Genomic DNA, 24,903 nt, shown 5'->3' with positions numbered 1-24,903 from the left:
TTTGTTAATCATTGACAATTCTCCTAATTTGTTAACTGTGACAAAAGTATGAAATGAAACATCCCACAGCGCTCATAACCTGACGTTGTAGTTGTTTGATGTTTTGAGTAAGCCTGTGTGAGTAAAAAGTAACAGTAAAAAGCCGGGGCGCATTTCTCACTCTGACTAAGTAATCTAGTGTCACCCACTTGCCAGTATTTCCAGAGGTAGTCTTAGAACCAGTGAATCACATTCGGGAACCACAACAAAAAAAAAAAAAAATGGAGTCAGACAGGAGTTTCGTTTCCTATTGACAGCTTCCTCCATTTCCTTGGCCCAATCCCACTGCGCCCTGCCCCCTCGTTGGTGGAGTTCATCTGGTGGGCTGTGCTGAAAGTCACTGCTGAGTAACACTAACTGTGACACTGCTGGCCAGGTGATATCACTCATATACTCTACAGTGTAAATAAACTGAGAGACCCTTATACAAACACTGCTGTGAACGAAGGGCTCATCCCTTATTTTTAGTAGCTAACGTCAAAACTATTAAAGGGACAGTTCAGCCAAAACATGAAAAATGCTGTCCTCATGTTTTTCCAAACCTGTATGAATTCCCTTTTTTCCCATAGGCTACAAATGTTGTATGGTGTTTTGAACTCCACTGACAACAGTTGAATCATTCTTCAAAATATCAGAACAAAGTCAGGTTTGGAATAACATGCGATTGAATAAATAATGACTTTTAATGCATGATTTTCTATTTCCTGTTGCAAGTTCTGTAAGTGGGGGGGCTATTCTCATGCTAGAGAGCATTTGATTGGACCAAATCTGTGTAGTGCAGGATGAGTCATCAATATTTTGGTCTTTTTTCCTACAAGAGAAGACTGTAAATATTAAATGCAGCTTTTAGAGCATAGTGGTTCTCTTCTCTTTTGACTATGTCTAAGATGATTTTTCGAATATGTGCCCCTGGTAATTCTGTTGAATAAAAAAAAAAAAAACCCAAGATAAAAAAATCGTTGTATCTTTATTTTTAGAGTTATTTTAGGAATTTGGATTAAGATTATGTTAATTTAACTAATTCAAATTATTTTAGACATATTGCAAGATTTCTAAGGCCCTGGTGTAAAAGAGCTAAAGGCATAGACTAAATGCCTCAAAACTCTTGTTGATTTTATGGCATATTTGAGGAAAACCTCGTGGTAATCATCACAGAGGAAGTGGTCAGACCTAGTGAAAGAGCAGTTGCTGATGTTTAGTGACTGGTTTTAATTATTAACTTCCTCAGTCCCACCACATGGCAGCACTCCGAAGACCAAACAGGGCCTTGTCCGTTGGCTTGTTCAGTGTTTCCTGACAAAAGCAGGGATTGTATGGGCTGTGGGTGATGGGAGACTGTTGTGGACTTCCTCTGGACACCGGCACAGGCCCAGGGCAGGGCTAGATAAGCAGACCTTTGTTTGTTGGACCGTGTTGAAGAATTTTCAGGGAAAACCCCCTAGTTTGTCTCGGTAAAAAATAATGAGGGCGTATTTGTTTGTGAAAGGGGTCTGTCATTAAACCCGAAACATACAACAAAGTTTGAATGAACTGATTCATGCACACTTGATGACGTCTAGAATGGCAGCTTCCTTTTCAGTCTGGCTATTCTTTATTGCACATGTGATGAAAGTCACACTGTTGTTGTAAGTCAGATTCTTGTTCGACTTTTAACACTGTTTTCTCAATTTTGGGGTCAATGCTATCTCCCTAAAGACTGATTTGTTTCACTGCAAAGCTTTGCTTTGACTTTCAAGATCTGATGCGTCAGCAGCAGGCTCATTTGACGAAAACATTAACTAATAGGATCAATACTGCAGGAAAGATCTTTCTACAGCAGCCTAGGATGTGGACACCTCTTATTACTCGTTTGTTACTGCCAAAATTTTCTCTGCTAGGTATTCAGATCAGATTTTGTTATGTTTGCCACACCAAGTGTAAAAATGTAAGCTCATATTATGTCTGGCGTATATATATATATATATATATATATATATATATATATAAATATATATATTAGGGTTGTAACGATATCCTCATGTCACGATTCGATACATATCATATTCGATACTGAACTCACGATATGATATTATTGCGATACTCCAAGACAAATGATAAAAGGTTAACAAAAAATGTACTGTTGATTAAAATGCTAACTTTGATATTACATTGTGGGTTTAAATGAATAGGTTTGGACAATCGTGACACCAGAACAACATGATTCTGAAGCTGAAAATACAGAATTGTTTTAGACGAATATGCTTGCACTGATGCACTCTGTTACTGACTGGATAATGTTGGCCACTTTTTACTGGTAACATCAGACATTTGGCATTATCAGGACCCACGAATATTCCCACATAGCATTACATTAAGTATAGTAGTTTATTGTAGTACTGACACTATATATATCATTGCTCAAGGAAACATGTTTGTAATTAAAAATGTATTCTGCTTAAATCTTTTAAATGCTATAATTTTTTTTAAGGAATTTTGGGTAAATACAAAATGTTCTTTTTTTAATTATATTTGGGACAGTATAAATATATTTAGATGGAAATTAATTTACCAAATGGCCATAAACATATGAGCAAATTAAAAGCAACTGAAACATATTGAAAACATATTTATAAATATAATTTCTGCTAATCTGTATTGCTACAACCCTTTTTATAGGCTATATTGATTTACTTTGACTCATTAACATCCAGCTCAGTTCCAGTATAGAGGAAAAACAGATTTCTCTTACTCTGACACAGACTTATCCATTAATAATCACATGTACCATGACACATGGACGGCTGATCTTTGCTTAAAGTGTTTATTATTAATAACTTACTGTCAGTATGAACTGCTCTCCCTGCTCATTCACCATCTGGACTGAAAATGTATCACTGTGACGCAAATGGAAATTTGACTGGAATGAATACATAGGTAGGCTATACAAAATGCTTTTTAAAAATTAATGTTTTTTCCTTGTCCATGTCCAATGCAAACGATCAAAAGTCTGAGAGATTAATAAAAATGAAAGAGGACGAACAAACAGCTTTGAAAAGATTTAGACTATATTCTCTGGCAAAGTACAACATCTGTCCTTGGCTTTGACTTAAAGCCTTTTCATTCTCACTCTTTCTTTCTTTGAACATTCTCTTTTTACAAGGCCAAATATTATGCCAGACCAATAAGGCATTCCAAAGTAACAGATAGGGGGAATTCCCACAACATTCCCTGCTGATTATTATGGCAGCCTGGATCCCAGATGCACCTCACAGCAGCACCAAAGCCAAAGGCTTGAAGTTTAAGTATAAAAACATCAGTGGATTTATGTATCTCCTACATGTTTAGACAAAGAGGTTTACTTCTGTTACACGACTTTGTACTTTCCCTTAAAGTACAAAGATTTAGTTTGACACATATTTTATCTGTAAAAAGAATGATATCTTTTTTTGGCGACACAAAGCCAAGATTATCATGTATAATCACATACATTTCTCTAATCAGAAGCAATGACGTTCAAGATAAAAAACACTTTTCCAGTTATTTTAAAAGACACATATTTAATACAGAGTTTAGTCAGATTTCTGTAAAACTAGCATGGAAAAATATGGACTAAAATGAATTCAGAGAAGCACAACTTTCCCATTATCGATACTGTGTGACAGATGACTTCCCAATCACCCTCCATTTACATCATCTTAACTAACAGACCAAAACCACCCTTCTGGAAAAATATATATAATCTAATTTTTCAAGTCTAAGAAATTAGTTTAATGGAATGTCACTACTGTCTGGCTACAAAAAAAAATTCAGAAGAAAACACAGAGGTGTTTCTCAAAATCATATCAGCTTCACATCCTCATTTTGAATGCCGCTGGCTCGGCTCATATGAGACACGTTACTGTTATTAGCTATACACAGTCAGGCAACGCTGAGTTGATCAGAACTGAACTTTTTTGCCTAGAAATATGTGGGTGTTTATGCTTGATTCATTGACAGGGTATTTCAGAGGTGACATTCAGAACAGTAGGTGGTTACGGTTTTCAAGGTGTGCAGAACTGATGACAATGTAATCGAGGGAGACGAGAGCATCACGCACTTCACGCCGGAGCTGAAACAGAAAGAGACTGAGGGAGGTGAGACTGTGGGTGGAGGACAAGTGATTTACTCAGTCAGAGGAAAACCCATCAGGGGCCTTTCCTAACAACAATAATAAAGAGAAGATGATGAAGAAGAATGTGCACTTAAAGGAGTAGTTCACTTTAAAAAAAAACTTTTGCTGATAATTTACTCACCCCCATATCATCCAAGATGTCCATGTCATTCTTTCTTCAGTCGAAAAGAAATTAAGGTTTTTGATGAAAACATTCCTGAATTTTTCTCCATATTATGGACTTTAATGGGAACCAAACGGTTCAAGGTCCTAAAGACTTTTGGGGGCTTTAAACGATTTCGTCTGTGATGCACGTTCGTGACTCTCCTGTTCGAACTCGTTTATCAAAATGAACAAATCTTTTTTCGTGTCATTTGGTTGAGTTGACTCGGGAAAATATTTGTTCATTTTGATGAACGAGTTCAAATAGGAGAGTCACGGACGTGCATCACAGAACAGAGCAAGACAACCATTTGAGCTGTTTTTATGAGCGATCATTTCGATAAGACCCTTAAGATCCATCGTCTGGAATCGTTTAAAGCCCTCTGAACAGTTTGCAGTTGCACTGAAACTGTCTTTTGGACCTTGAACAGTTTGGTTCCCATTGAAGTCCATTACATGGAGAAAAATCCTGGAGTTTTCATCAAAAACCTTAATTTCTTTTTGACTGAAGAAAGAATGACATCAGCAAAAGTTTTTTTTTAAAAGTGAACTTTAATAAGAGTATACGGTAAATCTGAAAAGAAATACTTGTAGTTTTAAAAGCCTGTCACTAAATCACTAATATTTGTTTTAATATTTAATCTTATTTTCTAATAAAGAAATAAATTGTGCTTAAAATATCTTTGAAAAGAAGTGTTAATACTTTATAGCGAGATAAATGAATAAAGATCTTGCGTCTCAGAAGCATGGAATGTTAGACACTTCTCTTGCCGTTATTCTGTCAGACCGGGACAGCCCCGTGCCTGTCTCTTCAAAAACTCCCCTTTTCTTCAGAGTCAGAAACCAGACATCTCTCAACTATCTTCTGCTCATTTTCCTAGAGTAGAGAGAGGGAGGGAGAAAAAACAACAACAAAAACAACAAAAGAGAACAAGAAATCTACTGGGGAATTTATTGTACTTTCTGCTGTTCCAGACTTCTTATGAATACAACATTATAATTCTGGGATGATCTGTGTCATGGGTAGCATTATAGCTTGAACTTATTATTATTTTTTTTTATTCTACTGCTTTAAAAAACCCAAACTAAAGTCAATGTTTGGGTTTTATGGATGTAATTTCCATGAACACACACAGTGTACTACTACATGCATGTTCCATGGGTTTTCCATGTGTATATTTTCCCCTCATTAATTCATTATGCTCAGTGTATACAAAAGTTTGTATGGGCTGTGTTTGCATGAGAGCGTGTAAGTTTAAAATCATGCATGACTGTATCAAGCCGATAAGAATCACAAATTGAACCCTGGGGGTGTAACACAAATAAACATGCCCACAATAAACTAATACTGAAACAACAGTACAACCCCTCAGTTTCACACAGTGGAAATGTCCATCCACGGACTGCACTGTCACCACAGTAGACTGAAGAGTGTTGCCATACCCCCTATCGTGACATTTGTGCATGTGGTGTGTCTGGCCTTATAATATTTCTTTTCCTGTAGAGCTTATGTAGCCCTGTTCCACTAAGTGTTTTCAGCAACTAGTCAACATTTGTATTGACTCATCACGCACCTTTTTTTTCAGTAAGCATGTTACAAAGGGTCCAAAATAAATGGCCTGGTAATTACCCCTTGTTAAATCATAAACCCCTGGTAAAATGATCAAAAATGGCACCTGTAGCCCATTTCCTGCACAGGCCTGTGCACTGTGGCTCTGGATGTTTCTAGTCCACTGCTTCCGCAGGTCCCCCAAGGTCTGGAATCAGTCCTTCTCCACAATCTTCCTCAGGGTCCGGTCACCTCTTCTCGTTGTGCAGCATTTTTTGCCACACTTTTTCCTTCCCAGGGACTTCCCACTGATGTGCCTTGATACAGCACTCTGGGAACAGCCTATTTGTTCAGAAATTTCTTTCTGTGTCTTACCCTCTTGCTTGAGGGTGTCAATGATGGCCTTCTGAACAGCAGTCAGGTCGGCAGTTGTACCCATGATTGCGGTTTTGAGTAATGAAACAGGCTGGGAGTTTTTAAAAGCCTCAGGAATCTTTTGAGGTGTTTAGAGTTAATTAGTTGATTCAGATGATTAGGTTAATAGCTCGTTTTGAGAACCTTTTCATGATATGCTAATTTTTTGAGATAGGAATTTTGGGTTTTCATGAGCTGTATGCCAAAATCATCAGTATTAAAACAATAAATCACCTGAAATATTTCAGTTGGTGTGCAATGAATCTAAAATATGTGAAAGTTTAATTTTTATCATTACATTATGGAAAATAATGAACTTTATCACAATATGCTAATTTTTTTAGAAGGACCTTTACAATAAATTCTAAATATATAAAATATGTATATTAAACTTAATTTAAAGAATTAATTTTAAAAAAATGTTGTGTGTGTGTGTGTACATATGCATATTTAAAAAAATAATAAATTATATATATCTAAAAGTAATATAAATTATATAAGACACAAATTAATATATAAATAAAAAAGTAAAAATGATATATATATATATATATATATATATAACATATATATAGATATATATATATATACAGTATACTGTATATATATATATATACACACACACACACGCACTATGTAATGTGCTAAATTTCAGTGCTTTATGTAATAAAAAAAATAATTTGTATATTACAGTTATTATTTCTCTTGACTACTACTTTTTTTCACAATAAAACACCTGAAATATTTCAGTTGGTGTGCAATGAATCTACAATATATGAAAGTTTAATTTTTATCATTACATTATGGAAAACAATGAAATTATCACAATATGCTATTTTTTTTTAGAAGGACCTGTATAATAAATTCTAGAAATAATATTACAGTCAAAATAATAGAAATAATATTACAGTCATTATTTCTATTGACTACTCCACCTTTTAGGATTATTTTTTTCACCAAGCATGTCACAATGCATTGGGATTGCATAATTCACAAAGGATACATGTGACTTTTGAATTTGGCCAAAATTAGGTATCTTATAAGGAAGCATAAGTGTGCAGCCTAATGATCTTTGCTGTCCAGACTCTATAGGGACAGATCATGTGTAACTGTCTATGCCTACACGTAAGCTAGTGTTGTAAGCTCATCCGAGAAGAAGGCAGGTGGTGCGTCTGGAGTGCTGATGTCCATGTGGATGACCTTTTCGAGTAGATTAACACAGCGTGAGGACACTCTGGTCCAGAACAGAGTCTTACCATTAAGGGTCGACTGAACAACAACAAAGATCACTTAGTAGGCCGATGTTTTTTTTAGGTTATTTTCAAAGTGCGGTGAGAGATATCACTTCAGGCCAGGGGATTATCTTTGAAATACAAGCACTCTTAAATCTGGCCAAAAGATAAAATTAGTTTTTGTAGGAGTGAAAAGTGAAACTCCCTAATGTCTGTCTGTTGTAAAAACATAAAAATTGGCGGCTCGCCTTGTGACAGAATGCTAAATGGGAGGAAAGATACAGAAGGAATTCAACTTATCTGAGCTGTTACTCAGATACATTTTGACTGATCCGTCTGGACTCTTTCTGCGTTTAGCATCGCAACTGTTTATGAGCCATCCATTGTTGCTCAAGTCTGTAAAAGACACACAGCACCTTTATAAATCTAAATTAACGTCCTTCTCAAATCTACACAGTGCTTTCTCGCCTGGTACAAGAGAGGCAGGGAACGTGCTGTGAAATGCGAGCAGACTAGAGCTGTCATTTCATTCATCCACTGTTTGCATAAGCACTCTTCTGACGGGAAGGAATCAGATGAGTCCAAACTCCCCAAGAGACTATCTCTGAGCCAGCCAACCAAAGCCCAAAATCCTGCTGTCTGAAACAAGATTTCTGTTGAGAGGACTGTTCCTCCTTAAGATTGCATACTGATAAAAGGAGGATCTTATGATTCAAGACACCACATGAGACACGTGACGTGTGAATGATTATCGAGTCATGTTTTTGCCTATCATCATCATCAACAACAACAAGATAATTCATGGCTCTGTCTATGTGCACACCCGATCTGTGTCTTTAGTTATCATGAGCTACCAAATGACATGGTGGTAATGGATACTTCATGGATTGCCAATTATTTGGATTGCTTAGATCAGTGCTTGTCAAGACACATAGGTCAAAGGACAGCGCCGTCAACCCAGCTAACAAAAATCTGTTCTAAGGATGTTTTGCTAACATGCCAAGTATGCAGTATGCCAAATTGACAGATAGTGAATGAAATATTGGGGAGTTGTTTCACCCTCTTCCTCAGACTCAGAGCTCACATGGGTTGCAAGATTACACAATTGATAAAGGAAAGCGATGAGCCCTACGCTGTAAGTTGATCAGCCATTGATAAATTTGTAATGTTTTGTATTGCAGAGTCTTTTTAGATCGGATAGAATCTGTGATCTCTGACCCAGTTCGTATGCTGGATTTCATGGCTTCAGTATACGGTGTTTTCAGCCCACTGGCAACCCGGGGTGTCGAAATACTATTGGGAAATTGAGCAGGATCACAGTGACCAAAACAACAGACAATCTGACACAGAACGCACATTTCAAAGTAGAATAAATAGCTGTAACATTGTTTTTCAGAGTATTTGAAAATGTTTCCTAAATCTCTGCAAACATATTATGGTATTTTTTTTATGCTTAAGTTGGGGACATTTAATTTCATATTTAATATTCAACAGTATTATTGATCTGCCTGCGTTGACACCATTATGCAAGAACTGAACTGAGCTAGATGATGACATCACGGTTTTCTCCAGAGCGGCTCTATACATTTTTTACATCAAAAATGAACCATCACTTAATTTACTTAAGTTGCACTGTGATGCTATTTTCTTGAAACAAACTTTATTTTATTATTTTCCTGTTATTTCTGTAAAGCTGCTTTGAAATAATCTCTAAAGCACTATATAAATAAAGGTGACTTGACTTCAGTACAGTAAAAAAAAAAAAAAAAAAATACAGCACCTTTAAGTTTTGAACATGTTATTTCTTAATGTTCTCTAAACGTTCAAAATGTCCATTTTGTTTTTCTTGGTTATACATTTATATACGTATATATACGTATACATTTAACGTTCTCTGAAGCTTTCTAAAAATTGGAAAAATTAGAGGAATATCCAACTGAAACGTTTCAGAAAAAAAATGTAAAAACAATATGAATAACGTTTATGTCCTAATGTTTTGAGAACATTATGAAAGACCAGATAACTGAAGAAATGCTTGAGGAATGTTTGTAGAGAACATTTTCCAAAACGTATAGACAAAGTTGGAAAATGGGAATGCATTCATACTATACACTTGCATCAGAAGAAGTTCGTCATCAAATTTGGTACCTAATATTAAAGCACAAGTATTTGGATTCATCCCCTGGCCAAAATCGATCATTTTGCTGATCAGACATGCACAGGTGCAGCAACCAACCCATGAAAAATTGAGCATTTGCCCCCCACCGTGTACTTTGCATTTGCTTCCCGAAGCACAACAGAGTTGCTCTCTATATTAATCTTGCAACATTATAGCAGCGATTAATCAGGGTACAGTCTGCTGAGGCTGGCAGAGGGGCTTCTCAGCGAGAGAAAGAAAGAGAGAGAAAAGAGAGTGAAAAGTTCTCATTTGCTCATTGTATTTCCAGTCACACATTATCTCCTCAGTCAGCCGCCCCCACCCCCTTCTCCCTCTCTCTCCCCTCCTCACATCTGTTTCCTGGGGTGATGTCCATGTTGCTACCTACTTTCCAGAACACATTTGATTCCATCCAGGGGAAACACTGGTGTGCTGGAATGTCCAGTAACCAGGTGCATCAGCGTTCTCTGCTTTTCACATCAGAGAGGCCTCACGATCTCTCTGCCAAAAAAAAACAAAAAACAAGGAATAATAATTAGTGTAGGCCCATACACACAGTGTTATTAGTGTAAACAGTGCTTGCTACTGAAGAAATGTCTGTATGCAACCGTTAAACATTGCTTTATCATAGACAGATGGTTTGAATGGCCTACTTCACCATGCTCTGATAACTACTTTCTTGTTTAATGTTGTTTACCATCTAGGCAGTGTTAGCTGACTGCGAACATTGAATAAAAAATCAAACAGGGAGTCTACGTAATTAAGCATCACTTGTTATCAACCCATCTACGCAGTTAGACGGGACCCCTGAATAGAAATGTTCCTGTTGCCATGGAAAACCTCCAAACCTATCATCACATCAAGGATATGATGAGTCATCCACATGCAGATCCATATATATACTCCGTCACCCTGATAGGTTACACCCCCACCCCCACCCCTCTCGCTTTCCATATATGTTTATCAGCCGGCTGTAAGATCTGTAAGATTTTATCAGTTATGCAAAAGCACAACTGTGAGTCATGTGGTATAAAACTTTCTTTATGATTCATAAAGAGATTTGTAATATACTGCTGTAATTCTTTATACATATTACTGATTATATGACATCAAAGTTTACAGTTATAATAATGGGTCATGGCTATATATAATATATATTTATATTACCGTTCAAAAGTCTGGCGGTAAGATTTTTTAAGTTTTTGAACATTATGATTACAATGGCTGCATTTATTTGATCAAAATACAGTAAAAACAGTAATACTGTGAAATATTATTACAATTTAAAGCAACTGTTTTCTTTTTCAATTTTGTTTCAGGATTTTTTTTAATAAATAGAAAGGTCAAAGAAACAGCATTTATTTAAAAAAAAATATATAATAATCTAAAAGTCTTTACTGTCACTTTTGATCATCACTTTAGTTCATCTTTTTTGAATAAAAGCATTCATTTCGTTAAAACAAATTTTTAGGAATAATATATAATTCAAAGTTAAAAAAAAGATTATTAGCTTGGCAAAAAAACAAACAAACATTAACATTGACTATAAAAACAAAATAAATATTTTAAAATATTGGGAAAAAAATGTGTTGTAATGTTTAACTTATTTTATTCAATTAAAAAAAAATTAACATCACTGAATCAACCTAAATTTATTTGTTACACCATAAAAATTAAATTAAATTAAATTAAATTAAATTAAATTAAATTAAATTAAATTAAATTAAATTAAATTAAGAATTGTATACATTTTAAAGCTCCTCCTAAAAAAAATGTATAATTTTTTTGGTTCAACTGGTTTTTGGTTTTTTACTTGTTCAGATGACATTTTCCTGTGAAAATTCTTATGTTGGTCATACTTTGAAAAAGTATAATCTGTAATTGCGAATGACACTATCCACACTGGCGCAGTGACTGAGAGCCGCACATTCTCCTGAAAACATTGAATTCATCCGCGCTGTGCTGTGCCGAGGCACAACCCACGTAAAGTTGATAACTCCGCGAATAACTGCAAAAATGATAAAATAAAATAAAATAAAAATAAATAAATACATTTTTAAAAATTTTATTTTTTTGTTTTGTCATCCGTTCAAATACTATTGTAGACATAATGCCATCAGTTGTCACAAAATAGAACAACAGAATAGAATACCAAGAGAATCTGTGGCTGAAATTAAATACAGTGCTATTATGTTCTAAATCACTGGTCTCTTTGAGCAGATCTGTAATGCTGTTTTGGTGGCAGACATAGGGTGATTTCCCATGCTGTGTGAGAGAGAAGTGTAAACAGTGGGGTGAGAGGGCTGACACCATGGGTGTCTGAGAGTGTTTTCCTAAGCCCAGTCTCTCCCAACTTTACAGCACGTAGGTGTGAGATGCTGCACAGTTAATAGCACCCTTCGAGCGAAATAGCGCACCATGCAAGCTTCACACACCAGCAGCTGACCCCTTTCTAAACACTGCATAGACTCGTAAAGGCCTATTTCTCTGTGTGCGTCAGCAGGGGTGAAGACTTTATCATCTTGACTGGCTGTAATATAGATTCCACATGGAATGTCAAAACGGCTCCGGCCCTGTCCCTCAACCACACATCAAAGTAAAGAAGAGAGTTCATGAGCTCAAGATGTCTAATAGTGGATATTCTAAACTTTGACCCTTGAGTATAAATGTTGAGGGTAGTCGTTCAGAGCTCAAGGTAGTCCTTGCTTTCATTCATCAATAAAGCTACACTAGAACATACGGAGAAAAACTACAGCCGCTAGCATGTGCGTTCTGCACTGTTTAAGTTACATTTCATCTGCAAAAACAATGTGGACTTTTATAAAGATCTGTTTGGCCATTAACTTTAAATGCATTATTATGCATTAAAATGAGGAGACTTCTCCGCAATAAAGATTGCAGATCAACGTGCTACTGCATTTCTCTCTATAGAAGGAAGTGAAATGAAATGTGGAGATTTTAACTGTGACTAGATGATTGACTGCCACAGGCCAGTTTATGTTGACAGGATGCGACAGAGAGCAACCGTTAAAGATGCAATTGTATGACGTGATAGTATGTCCATAAGCATACATACTTTTAGGGCGTATATAAGTAGGCGAATTGGGATGTAGCAAAGGGGAACTTGGCAACTCTAGTCATTTCTTTGCTTATTTTCACTTTTGTTGTGGCATGTTTTCTCATCGAGCTTGGATTGACAGAACTGGTAACAATACAACGCTGAAAAAAGTTGTAGTTTTTGTTTTTTTTGGACCAAAATGTATTTTCGATGCTTCCAAAACATTCTGATTAACCCACTGTTGTCATATGGACTACTTTGATGATGTATTTATTTCATTAGGTTTTACGGGAACATCATGAGGGTGACATAATTTTCATTTTTGGGTAAACTAACCCTTTCAGTTGAAATAGTTGCCAAGTTCCCCTTTAATACTCAAATTGGTTCTTCCTCGTTTCCTCTGTCCTACGTCCTCCAGCCTGTGACCCAGAAAACGATTGTATTAAGCCATCTTGAAGGAAATCTCAATTCTCAAATTGCTCCATGAGGAGGCAAGGAACGAGAAATCTTCCAGAGGTGACAAGGAGACACAGGTGTATCCTTCCCTCTTATCCTAAGGGGGTTGAGCAAACACGCAAGTAAAGGAAATGAGGGAAGGAAACGAGAGTGCACAAATAAGAAATGAGAAGTATCCAATGAAACCAACATGCGTGGTGGTAGTAGGGGTGGTGATGGCGCAATGGATAAGACACATGCCTTTAGTGTGAGAGACCTGGGTTCGAATCCACTGTGAGACACCAATGTGTCACAGAGCAAGACACTTAGCACTTAATTGTAAGTCGCTTTGGATAAAAGCGTCAGCTAAATGAATAAATGTTTGTAAATGTGTGACAACTACATATTCATCACAGAATCTTAAAAAGAAAAAAATCTATGATTGTTTCCACAAAAAAAATATTAAGCAACTGTTTTCAACATTGATATTAATAAGAAATGTTACATGAGCACCAAAATCAGAACAGCTTTGTCATCACAAGAATAAAATATATTAAAATAGAAAGATTCATTTCAAATTGTAAGATTATTTCACTATATTACAATTTTACTGTATTTATATGAACAAAGAAATGCAGCCTTGGTGAGCTTAAGACTTCTTAAGACGTACGTTCAAAACATACAGGCCCTTAACTTGAATAGAACTTTTCAACCTTACTTACCCAATAATAGAGGATCATAACCTGTTTATATTTTTACAACAAATATTGGTCTAAAGCTGTGCAGAAAATGATTGCATTCAACCAGAAAGCAAGCAGAGACAAAGATGAGAAATATATATATACACTATACAATACATATAAAACATATATAAACTATGCAAATGTTGCAAGGAAGGAGAATACTTAAAATATTTGTTGCAAACTTAAATTGGTATTTTTTTTAATTATCGTTTAATTTTAAAATATGTTTTACATCCTCACAAATTTTGCAAACATCTGGGGGGTCCACTGACCCTATAGTTAAACAGTTGGATAATAAGATAATAGTCATTTTTATTAATAGTTGTAAGATCCTTATCTACTTTTTTGCAGGGATAGTAGAGAAAGGAGAGGAACATTTCACATCAACCTTGCATATTTAGCACAACATGTAAGAGCATGTGTGGCTGTATGTCCCTGCTTATGACAAGTAAAGCACTGATTCACCACTTACCATTACGTCTAAAGCTTACAAACGCAATGTCTCGAAATGAAGGAGTTAAACTCTGTTGCCCTGACAACAGCAGCAACCAGGTTCCCTGGTCTCTGGCCAATACGTCAGACACACAGAGCAATATTACAATGAGTTCACTGAGTCTTAGCCGGAAACTAATGCTTGTCTATGAGTCTCCCAGTCAACATACACAACGATGAGTGTGACGTGGCCACCTTGATGACAACACATTTCTGTTTCATTTTCTTGGATATGATCTTATGTCAGTTTAACACAGCCTCATCCCAAGACGTCATACAACTGACGCTTTTGACCATACGTCAACATCCCCCGTTTTAGGATACGTTGGTTAGATGACGATCCTAGGGCGTCATCCAACTGACGCTTTACCTTTAATGTCAGTTAGGTGACGGGGTAGGTTTAGGTCTGGGGTAGGGTTAGGATTAGATAACGTCATCTAACCGACGTTTAAGGGTACCCTAAAACGGCGGATGTTGACGTATGGGCAAAAGCGTCAGTTGACGTCTTGGGATTAGACTGCGCTGGTCGGTTATTCATTCTTATTACAGGTTCTATGCAATGCCCTAATTCGCTATTGAATGACGTTATTACAAAGACTATTCCCAAATCAGAAACAAAGTCTTATTACAGTATCTCAATTCCTTTTCCAAAGCAGTCAAGCAGGCTTTCTTTCTTCTGTGGAACAATAGAAGATGCCAGAGGACCACCATGCGATGGTTGGTGAATGGGACACTGAGACATTCTTCAAATTATCTCCTATGTTTCACAGAATTATTACAATTTTCATTTTGGGGTAAACTATTTTATATCAGTCTCCTCTAGAATTTCAGAACGGTGCCCAGTTTTGCCAAATTACTGAAGTTTGCCAATAAATCCAAAGATTTTAACATGCATACAAGCAATTATTCAAAATAAACAAATAATTTGATATGCCATTTGCATTCATTGTATAGCTTCAAACACATACTTTATGTCAACAATTGGCTTATTTCTGTTTTGAGAGCATAACTGAGAACTCCTGAGCAATGAAAACCAAAAAAATGAGCAATACAATGATCATCTGGGTAGCTATACGTACATACTGTAAATAACAAACAAGTTATGATCTGTTAAATCCACCATGATCGTCATTTCAGATACAACAAATTATTAACTTTTAGTACGAGATCTAAAATTCTAAGTCGGTTTCCAGGGAACAAAATTCACCAAAGTGAGTTTTTAATCAGAGGAAAGCATCTGAATAGGTCAGAACAGCTGATCTACTGTAGAAGAAAGTTCACATGGGCCACATAAGCACTGAGGCAGGAAGGCATGTAGCCCGAGCTCCATTAAATTAAGTGAGCAAAGCAAAACAGCCCAAATGATGAATCACGCCTGCCAGCAATGTGCACCTCTGCAGAGAAGAACTAAGTGAGAGAAAGCCATGTAATTATGTAAGTGAGTTGAAATAATCCAGGGAGTAAAAAAACAAAGCTTGAATAAATCATAAACTGTTTGATTGCTTTGTTTTTGTCTACTGAAAGTGGATTCCTTATTTCTACAACAAAGACATATACAGACATACAGTACTGGCAAAAATATTTTTAAAAAAAACAAGCATGGTACCAGCATACATATACACACATTTATAATTCAGGGAATCGGCTTTATAATGAGTCTGTGGCTTCATGTCCTGGTGATGTGGGAAAATCAATAGATTTTCCATAAAACAAGATGACAGCAATAAAAGATTTACTGCAGAAGGATGGGACCATTGCCAATACCGTCACAACTTATTTTATATGGTGGCCATTTAAAATTGTGAGCATAAAACACCCTTGAGATTTTGCTGAGGCTTTGATTTAATTTCACACCTTTTCTTGGTAGGAATCATTGACTGGAACTCAAATATACATGTTAATGTACTTGTTCAAACTGTGTTGTTGTCATCAAAAAACTAAAATGAAAACCAAATAAAACCATTTTCCTTTTAATTCACATAAAATTATTAAAAACATTTTTTTATAATTTAAAAATTAACATTCAAATTTTTTTTAAAGGCACACTTGGCAAATTGAACTGTGGTTTTTCTGCTGCCTAAACAATGCTTACATAGATATATCATTATACATAACTATCATTTTTGTTTTTGGTTTTGTCTGACAATGTTTCAAAGTATGCACTTAAGTCTCAACCAATTATATGTCAGATATGTCTACCATCACAAGCATTCATTAGATGCTATGCTAATGTGCAGCCTTGGGGTTTCAGGAATACCTTGACGTTTGTTTCTCTTTCACGAGCATTGAATATTTTCTCAGGGAGAAGCAAATACCAGCATATTGTTTGTTTTTCAACTATGATCAGCCTTTGAGCACTAGAAAGTTAAACACTTCAAACTTTAAACTGACAAATGGATGTACGATATACTGTCCTTGTCCAGAAAGAAAAGAAAGACATCATCAAAGTAGCCCATGTGACATCAGTGGGTTAGTTAGAATCACTGAAAATATGAAGCACTGAAAATACATTTTGATCCAAAAATAACAAAAACTACGACTTTATTCAGCATTGTATTGTCTTCCGATTCTGTTGTCAATCCGCGTTCAGTGACGCTGATGGCGTAAAACGCTGATGACCAGTAACTTGTGCGTCCGTGTATTCGGGTTCAAATAAATATTGCTGGGCAAAGAAATGCAAGTTTTCCTCTGTGTCGAAAACCTAGACATGTTTGCGAAGATTGTTTTGTTTACAGCATGCGAACTCGTGAACACGGATTGACGACAGAACCGGAAAAGTCGTAGTTTTGTTATTTTTGGACCAAAATGTATTTTCGATGTTTCAAAACATTCTAACTAACCCACTGATGTCACATGGACTACTTTGATAATGTCTTAATTTCCTTTCTGGACAAGGACAGTATATTGACATACATTTTCAGTGGAGGGACAGAAAGCTCTCGGACTAAATCTAAAATATCTTAAACTGTGTTCCGAAGATGAACAGATTTACGGGGTTGGAAAGTCATGAGGGTGAGTCATTAATTACATAACTTTTGGGTGGACTAACTCTTTAAGATCTGCCTAATAAACTGTAGCTAAAGCAGGGAAAGCGCTCATCTCCTTAAGCCAGCAGTGAATCAATATGCACCCGACAGAAGATCAATGCTTGGCGTCATTTCTCTGTTTGCTATGTGGTAATCTGCACAGTAAGGAATTAGGTTACACATCACATCCTTGAATGGACTTCCTGTTGCCTGTCTGCTTGTTTGCCTCTCATACACGGCTTTAAATTACATCCATTCAGTTTCAGTGTATTTTTCTATCCATTCATTCGGTCATGAAGTTGCATAATGCATGTGAAAACAGCAGAGTTTAAACAACAGTTCAAAGCCCAAGTGCTTACGCAGAATAATGCGGAGTCCTTGAGTGCTTCCGTGCAAGGGTAATTGACTGCTTTAAAATGCTGTTGGAGCGTACAGCTGTAGCACTGAAGCCTGAGACCGATTGCAATTTATATGCTAGCGCTGTTAATGAGGCCAATGTAATACAGTGCATCTGCAAGAGCACACATCACGCCACAACAAGTTTAACGGTTGACAGCAGTGGACTGCTCTTTGTTTAAGGCGAGACATGGCAGACAAAAACATCGATTTTTCATGCAGTGATCAGTTTTGAAATTTTGTTTTAGTTTACTTCTTCAGAATGTGTTCTTTCAAGTTGATATATGGAAAACGTTGAACATTAACCCTTTGGGGGCCAAGGTGTATTTGGTGTCCTTGAGATATTTTGAGATGCCCTGACATTTGTGCTTTTTTCAGTTGCTTATAAACATATTAATGGCACAGGTGAAATTGCACTATATTTAGCACAAACAGGGCAACCATAATATGTGAGCAACATGTATGTAATTGTTTGTATTTTTGAGAGAATATTGTTTATGCATGGTTATTGGCTGATATGGCTGAAATCGATTTTTTTAAGGCTATGGACACATTTTGATTTCTTAGGTAATGAAAGCATATATCCCAGCCCATTCTCACCCTCAAGGCGTCACTTAACTGACGCCTTGGGAAGCATTTGGACATGCTTCAATATCTGACGCTTTAGGCGCCCTTTAGCGTCAGTTAGATGACGCCCTAGGATCGCGTGTACCCTACCCCCACCCCACACCTAAACCTAACCGCGTCCTCTAACTGACGCTTTCCTTTAGCGTCAGTTAGATGACGCCGTAGGATCGCGTCATGTAAGTGACGCTAAAGGGCGCCTAAAACGTCAAATATTGAAGCATGGTCAAAGGTGACGCCTTGGGGTGAGAATGCGTTGTATATCCTGAAATCCCTATGAACTTCTGTTTTTTCATCTTGTGTGTACACAAAATGAAAAAAAGAATTTTGCACCTGGTTTTATCATATGTTCAGATCTATCTACCGAAAATATATGCAAATATGTGCATAAATATAATGACATAATGCCTAATTTGGATAATTAACACAAATTTCAAAAACATGTACATTGTTTTAAATACTTGTGTAAGCAATTAACTGAGGAAGTTTCATGGTGATATCTATTATTTAAATAGATATTTTTACCCTATTCACTTGAAGTGAAGTGGTGGTGGTGGTGGTGGTGGGGGGGGGGGGGTATGGTGTTTTTTAATATGCTTCCAAAATTCTCCCTCTGTTTCCACTGTAAGAAAGAATGTCACACAAGTTGGGAAAGGCAAAGAGTGAGTAAATGATGACTGAATTTTCCTTTGTAGAGGAACTATGCCTTTGACATCAAATATGCATTTAGGACACAGTGTGATTGTTGCAGGTCCTGTTTGGATTCCTCTCCTCACTTGCCAAATTAGGAAACTGTGCTAAAATAACCCCTCAAAAATCATCCAGGAGCAGGTGCAGAAATCAATCACATATATCAACATGAAGCACCCTCATCAAAGTAATTAGCATTGCTTCATGCTTCACAAGAAGAGGAGAGATGTGCGCACAGAAAATTCGAGAAAGAGAGAGAGAGAGAGAGAGAGAGAGAACATAAAGTACAGTATAATTGCAGGGCTCAGACTCTGACTGGCAGAGACGGTCTGATGCTCCAATGAATATGCTGCAGCCCACTCACAGATGGAGAGGGGCAAACACACTCAAACAGTGCTGTGACACAGCAGAATGATGTCATCTCATTGTAGATGTGCGCTCAAATTCATATTTGCACAAGAATTATTAAATTATATATAATTATATTATTTGACACATTGTCACAATGCCCCCTTACGAAAAATAGCAATTTATAGGAACAGCCAACGTAAAAGTAACTGTAAGTTTGTGTTGTAGAATCTCTTGTATTACAATACAGAGCTAGTTCTGATTATTGAGTAGTTTTCAATGTTAACTGAAACACAATAAAGCCTGCTTGCCGTAGGCCTAGTGAAATATATGATCTGAAATGGCCAACAAAATCAATAAACACAGTTGGCTAGGTGAAATGAGTTTTAGTTTTAGTAAACACATCACGGAAGGTTTTGAAATCTGAAGATTCAAGTCACACAGCCTTTTAGCAGCAGCTTATGAGTACAAATGCAAGCTGAATGGATTTCCAGGCTAGCCTAAGCTAGCTAAGCCAAGTTTCTTGTTCTTTCAAACTGTCAAAATATTACCTTACTGATGGGCCACTTCAGACAGAAAACAGGGTTGGACATTTTTAGCATAACCCAGCTAACAGGGTGCATTCTCAGAATTTTAGCTAACGTTCTAGCTTGGCTCTCTCAACAAACGCTCTACTATTCTGAAGGTGTTATTTCCAGTGCAAAACACAGAATGAGATCAGTGAGCAAATGTCAAACAGTAGCCTACTTTTTAGTGAATCAAAATCAAACAGCGCGACCAGAGAAGTTGAATTCTCAAGCAAATTACTTGTCTGAGCAGGTTCTTTTCAGTGAATATAAAACATATAGCGCACTAGAGATGTCTGATTCTCGAGCAAATGACAATTGAGCCGCTTCTTTGTTGGTCATCAAAAACATTCAGGTTGATTCCAGTCTGAATCCTGAAAGAAAGACTCATATAACAACTGGCTAATTGTTCATATGACAATGTACACACAATATGAGTTTTTTAGTGGTATTTTCTGAAAATATTTTGTTCGTTGTTGTTTTAAATGTATTATGACGTATTAGTGTATTAAAATGATCCCAGCATTTGGTATTATATTTCTGCATTCCAAACATTTCTTCCTCAAATTCAAAAGTATTGTTACCCTGAATTGAGACAAATCAGTATTGGAACCCAAATCTTTAACTTTTTTTTATAATTACCATTATATTTAGCAACCAAGTGAACTTTTGAAAGGATAGAAGGCGGCCAAGAAGAATCAATGGCAGATGTGTGTATTTAGTATTCATGTGACCTCTAACAAGACCCGTTTTAAATATCAGTATGTTCCGTGTTTATACGCTTTGCGCTGTATGAAAAGCGGCCTTGGGTCCAGCAGTCTGCAGACTCATCTTGGCCTTTGTGACGTGACGGTCTGGCTTTTGTGTGGTCTTGACAGGTGGGGTAGACACACTCTGTCCTGAGGTTCAGAGCAGCAAGAGGGATTCATCCCCCATCTGCTGCTGTGAAAATGGGGCACGCGACCCTTGTAGCAGCCCCTCCCGACACAGCCTACGACGGTAGAGTGAAAGAGGCCCAACGGCGCTGTGCACACAATAGAGGAGTCTGCACGTCTGTCACTTTGGGCGTATAACACAGACCGGAGGCCCCAAACAGTCTTTTTAGCTTTTCACTTAATGAAATGGAGTGTGTGTGTGTGTGTGTGTGTGTGTGTGTGTGTGTGTGTGTGTGTGTGTCTGTACACCTGTCACTGCATTACCTTGGTTACTCCTTAAAGGAATGCTATTTCATGGTGTCTTTCTGTCCTTATGTGTTCATGCAAGTATAATATATAGGCAGAGGGCTCAGCACATTTCTAAAAGCACAACTGCAGTGAACACCTGACGAGTAAAACCTCCTTTGCCCTTTCATTAGGATTTGAAACTGGTTTTACACATTTAACAAGCCAGCACAGCATTAAAGTATGTTACTGTTTTCCTAAGGGCTTGACATGGCATTATGAGAGAGAACATGTAATATGCACCTTAAACTTTTCTCGTAATGTCGAGTGAGGATCTCTCCTGGATATAATTAAAAAAAAAAATTTATATATATATATATATATATAAATCTCAAACAATGGCTTAAATATCCACTTAAAAAATGAAAAAGGCTATAATAAGGTAGAATAACATCCAACACAATTGAAATTAAATTGACAAAATGTCAAATCAAAGCTTATTTATCCATTGCTCAACATGCAACCAATATTTAAATTAAATATTGAGTAGATTGCCAATTAAATGGTATAATGTTATATAATATAATGGCATTTGTATGCTCCAAAAACAAACAAATACAAAACAGAAAAATAAATAACCATCGCAGAAAATGTCAAATTGTTCATTCACACACACAAACAGACACACACACACATTACAAAACCTCTCTTTCTACGCATGCGTTTCAAATGTCTTCTTGTTAAAAATCTACTATAATATTGCTCTATATATAAAATATATGATTTATTTGTCTTTATTGCTTTATTGCTTGTTTTGCATGCATTTTAGAAAATTAATGTTGTTCAAATGGTGTGGAGCATTCTTAAACCAGATACCTCTTGTCAATCCCTGCAGTGCATTTTTTTCATCTATCCCTCCCACACCTAAAACTAACGGCCAGAGCCTACTTTAGAATCATTATGTCTGCAGACCAGAGAATTGAGTTTTAGGGGAAGGAAGTTGTGGTTTGACCTGTGCTATTTTATAAGTTTGGTTTCTAATGATATTAGTTGAGTACTTATTATGTTCTTTTCAACCGTTAACATTGTCTGACTTGTAAAGAAGCAAAATTAGTGTCTTTAGCCATTGATTAATTGGAAGTGCCATTGGAAGTTCCCTTACAAGTTTATGATACTGTGAAGGTGTAAACATTATATTGATAAATGCATGTGTCTGTGGCCATGTCAGATTCTCTAACTGTTGTCACTTTTTACTCATATTTAAAAATACTTTGTGTATATGCACTCTTGAAACACCCCCTCACATCCACAGGAAGGATATCCTTTGCTAGCGGAGCAACAGTGACAGACTGTGCTCAGATTGTACAGACACAATACAACACATCAGAAAAACACGTTAGAGGATCTTTTGGCAAAGGCCAGTCAGCCAGCATAACATCCCCTTCACCAACCACAAACAAACACACTCCACATATGCACCCCGTTCATACTGGTACCTGAATCCCACATGCAACATGATTTATGATGACAGCAGCTGAAGCGACACCCCCACGTCAGATCAAGAGCAAACTCAAACTCTCTTTGGGACAGATTTAATCTACTTTGACAGTGGGTCTGTAGCAAGTCTGTCTGTCACGCCACGAGTGTGTGCAATGTAGGGATCTGCAGTCTAAAAGAGATGACCTTTAACATTTCACCCCCAAACCCTGGCAGCTGTTTGTGAAGCCAGTTCAGAGCTGCCCCCATCTGTCACTGACCTCCTGGAGGTGCAGGGGGAAGGATGTCTCTTTATTTCATTAGGCTGAAAGAGAAGAATGCCATTCTCTTTGTTAGTTCACTTGTTTGTTATATAGTGGATGGATGGATGGATGGATGGAGCAGGCAGACAGACAAATAGACTTGCGCACATAATATGTAAATATACTAGACAGTCAGAATATAAACACAAAAAAAGTTCAGGCAAATTATGAGATGAAAAGTGAACATTGATATCTGGCCAATGCATTAAAGGGGTCATATAATGATGCATGCAATTTTTCACGTTGATCGTACTGAAATGTGTGTTGGCAGTGCCTGTACACAACCATCCTATAATGATAAAAATCCATCCAGTGTTTTATTTTAATCTCCTTTAAATGTTTTCCCCTGCCTCAAACTATGCCGTTCGTTTTGTGACGTCACTACATTGGACGCCCCTCCTACGATTGTTGATTGACAGAAGTGTTTCAACACAAACCCGCCCAGAGCGAGCTGTCATCATAGTTCGTCATTGTTGATACACTGGCGCAGAATGGCGTCTAAGAGATTTTGGGTGTAATAACAAACACAGTCATTTTGATGTTCCTAAATCCAAACCGACGAAGACACAGTGGCTGAGTTTTGTTTTCGACGGGAATATTCCCTACGAGCAACGTCGACGTTTTCATGTTTGCATGATTAATTTCTCAGCAGACTGCTATATGAACGAGGATCAGTATAAAGCTGGTTTTGCTAAGAAGTTGCTCCTGAAAAAAGAATCGGTACCAACTATTCGTGTTCCTGCTGCACCTCCAGAAGAAGTGAGTGTAAAATCTTGCAAATCACGAAAAAAAGTTGTTCATGACCATAACTGTAATATCAATCTGTTAAGAACTAACCTACACTATACATCAGTAAACAGATAGTGTTCGTATCTCACTACTCTACCCTGCTAGTTCATACAAAGATAGATCAAAGTGACATTATGTTAACCAACCATTCAGAAATGTCCTGTTCGAGCCTTAATTGTCGAACTTCTTTGCGACCGTCATCTTGTTCAGGGTCTGACTCAGATGTGTCCTTACAGACTCCCGCTGCCATTCTTTCTCCAAAATATACCCTCAACTGTTGTCAAGGCAACACTCCACATGTTGTGTCAAAATGCCCCACAGAACAGAGGGAGTGAGTGAAGCTCATTATCATTTAAACGCATATCCACTGAAATGGCATGCTGAAAGCGGAGCTGTTTTTGACCAGGTAAAATGAGTGTTTACTTACAATACTAATCACAATTTATAATAAAAGTATATTTCAAAGTTTTAATTTAGAGCCTAAAGATTCATATTAACTTCTACAAAAATGGCATTATATGACCCCTTTAATCAAAAGATCCAGATCATACCTAAAAATCTTATCCCAGATTTCCTCATCCCAGACCTACTTCTAAACTTATACATTACATAAACTGATTTATGCCCAAAACAAAGTTCAATACAGAAGGGGGTTAAACTTGATTATTTAAAGCTGTACAGCACAACGACTCAATTGAGAAGTACTTCTCTGAGCTCCATAAATCCCTAATACTAACTGCGGTCTAGGGAAGCTTAGAGTGAACTTTCACTGGAGGTAATATAAGACGGTAAATTTGATCTGAGAAGCAGCACACAGCATAAGGAAATGTAATTTCTAATTCATTCATCAGTGGTATCAGACTCAAAGAATACAATGAACAGTGGTCAGTCCAGTAGACAAATGCGTTCATTGAAATATCAATAGACAATGATACGAATGTGAATTTGAGTGCTTTTTACATACTTAAAGGCTTAGTTAACCCAAAAAATTTTGTCATCAATTTCTCACCCTCATGTCATATCAAACCTGTAAAACTTTTGTTCATTTGCGGAACTCAAATGAAGATCTTTTTGATGAAATATGAGAGCTTTCT

The 24,903-nt window shown here is 36.8% G+C and overlaps 1 protein-coding gene across 1 annotated transcript in view; it reads left to right on the top strand.

Annotated features, from left to right (window-relative positions):
* Window positions 1-24,903, top strand: part of ankrd45 (ankyrin repeat domain 45) — a 44,296-nt gene that overhangs the window by 2,466 nt on the left and 16,927 nt on the right. Inside the window, exon 4 of the mRNA XM_089131193.1 lies at window positions 20,940-21,060. Coding sequence (XP_088987319.1) covers window positions 21,012-21,060 — 49 coding nt within the window. The 5' untranslated portion in view covers window positions 20,940-21,011. The remainder of the gene's footprint in view (window positions 1-20,939; window positions 21,061-24,903) is intronic.

The sequence above is a fragment of the Pimephales promelas genome, chromosome 5, assembly GCF_988280905.1.
Source record: "Pimephales promelas chromosome 5, fPimPro1.hap1.1, whole genome shotgun sequence".
In the NCBI taxonomy this organism is placed as follows: domain Eukaryota; kingdom Metazoa; phylum Chordata; class Actinopteri; order Cypriniformes; family Leuciscidae; genus Pimephales; species Pimephales promelas.
This window is presented reverse-complemented; position numbering and strand designations above follow the sequence as displayed.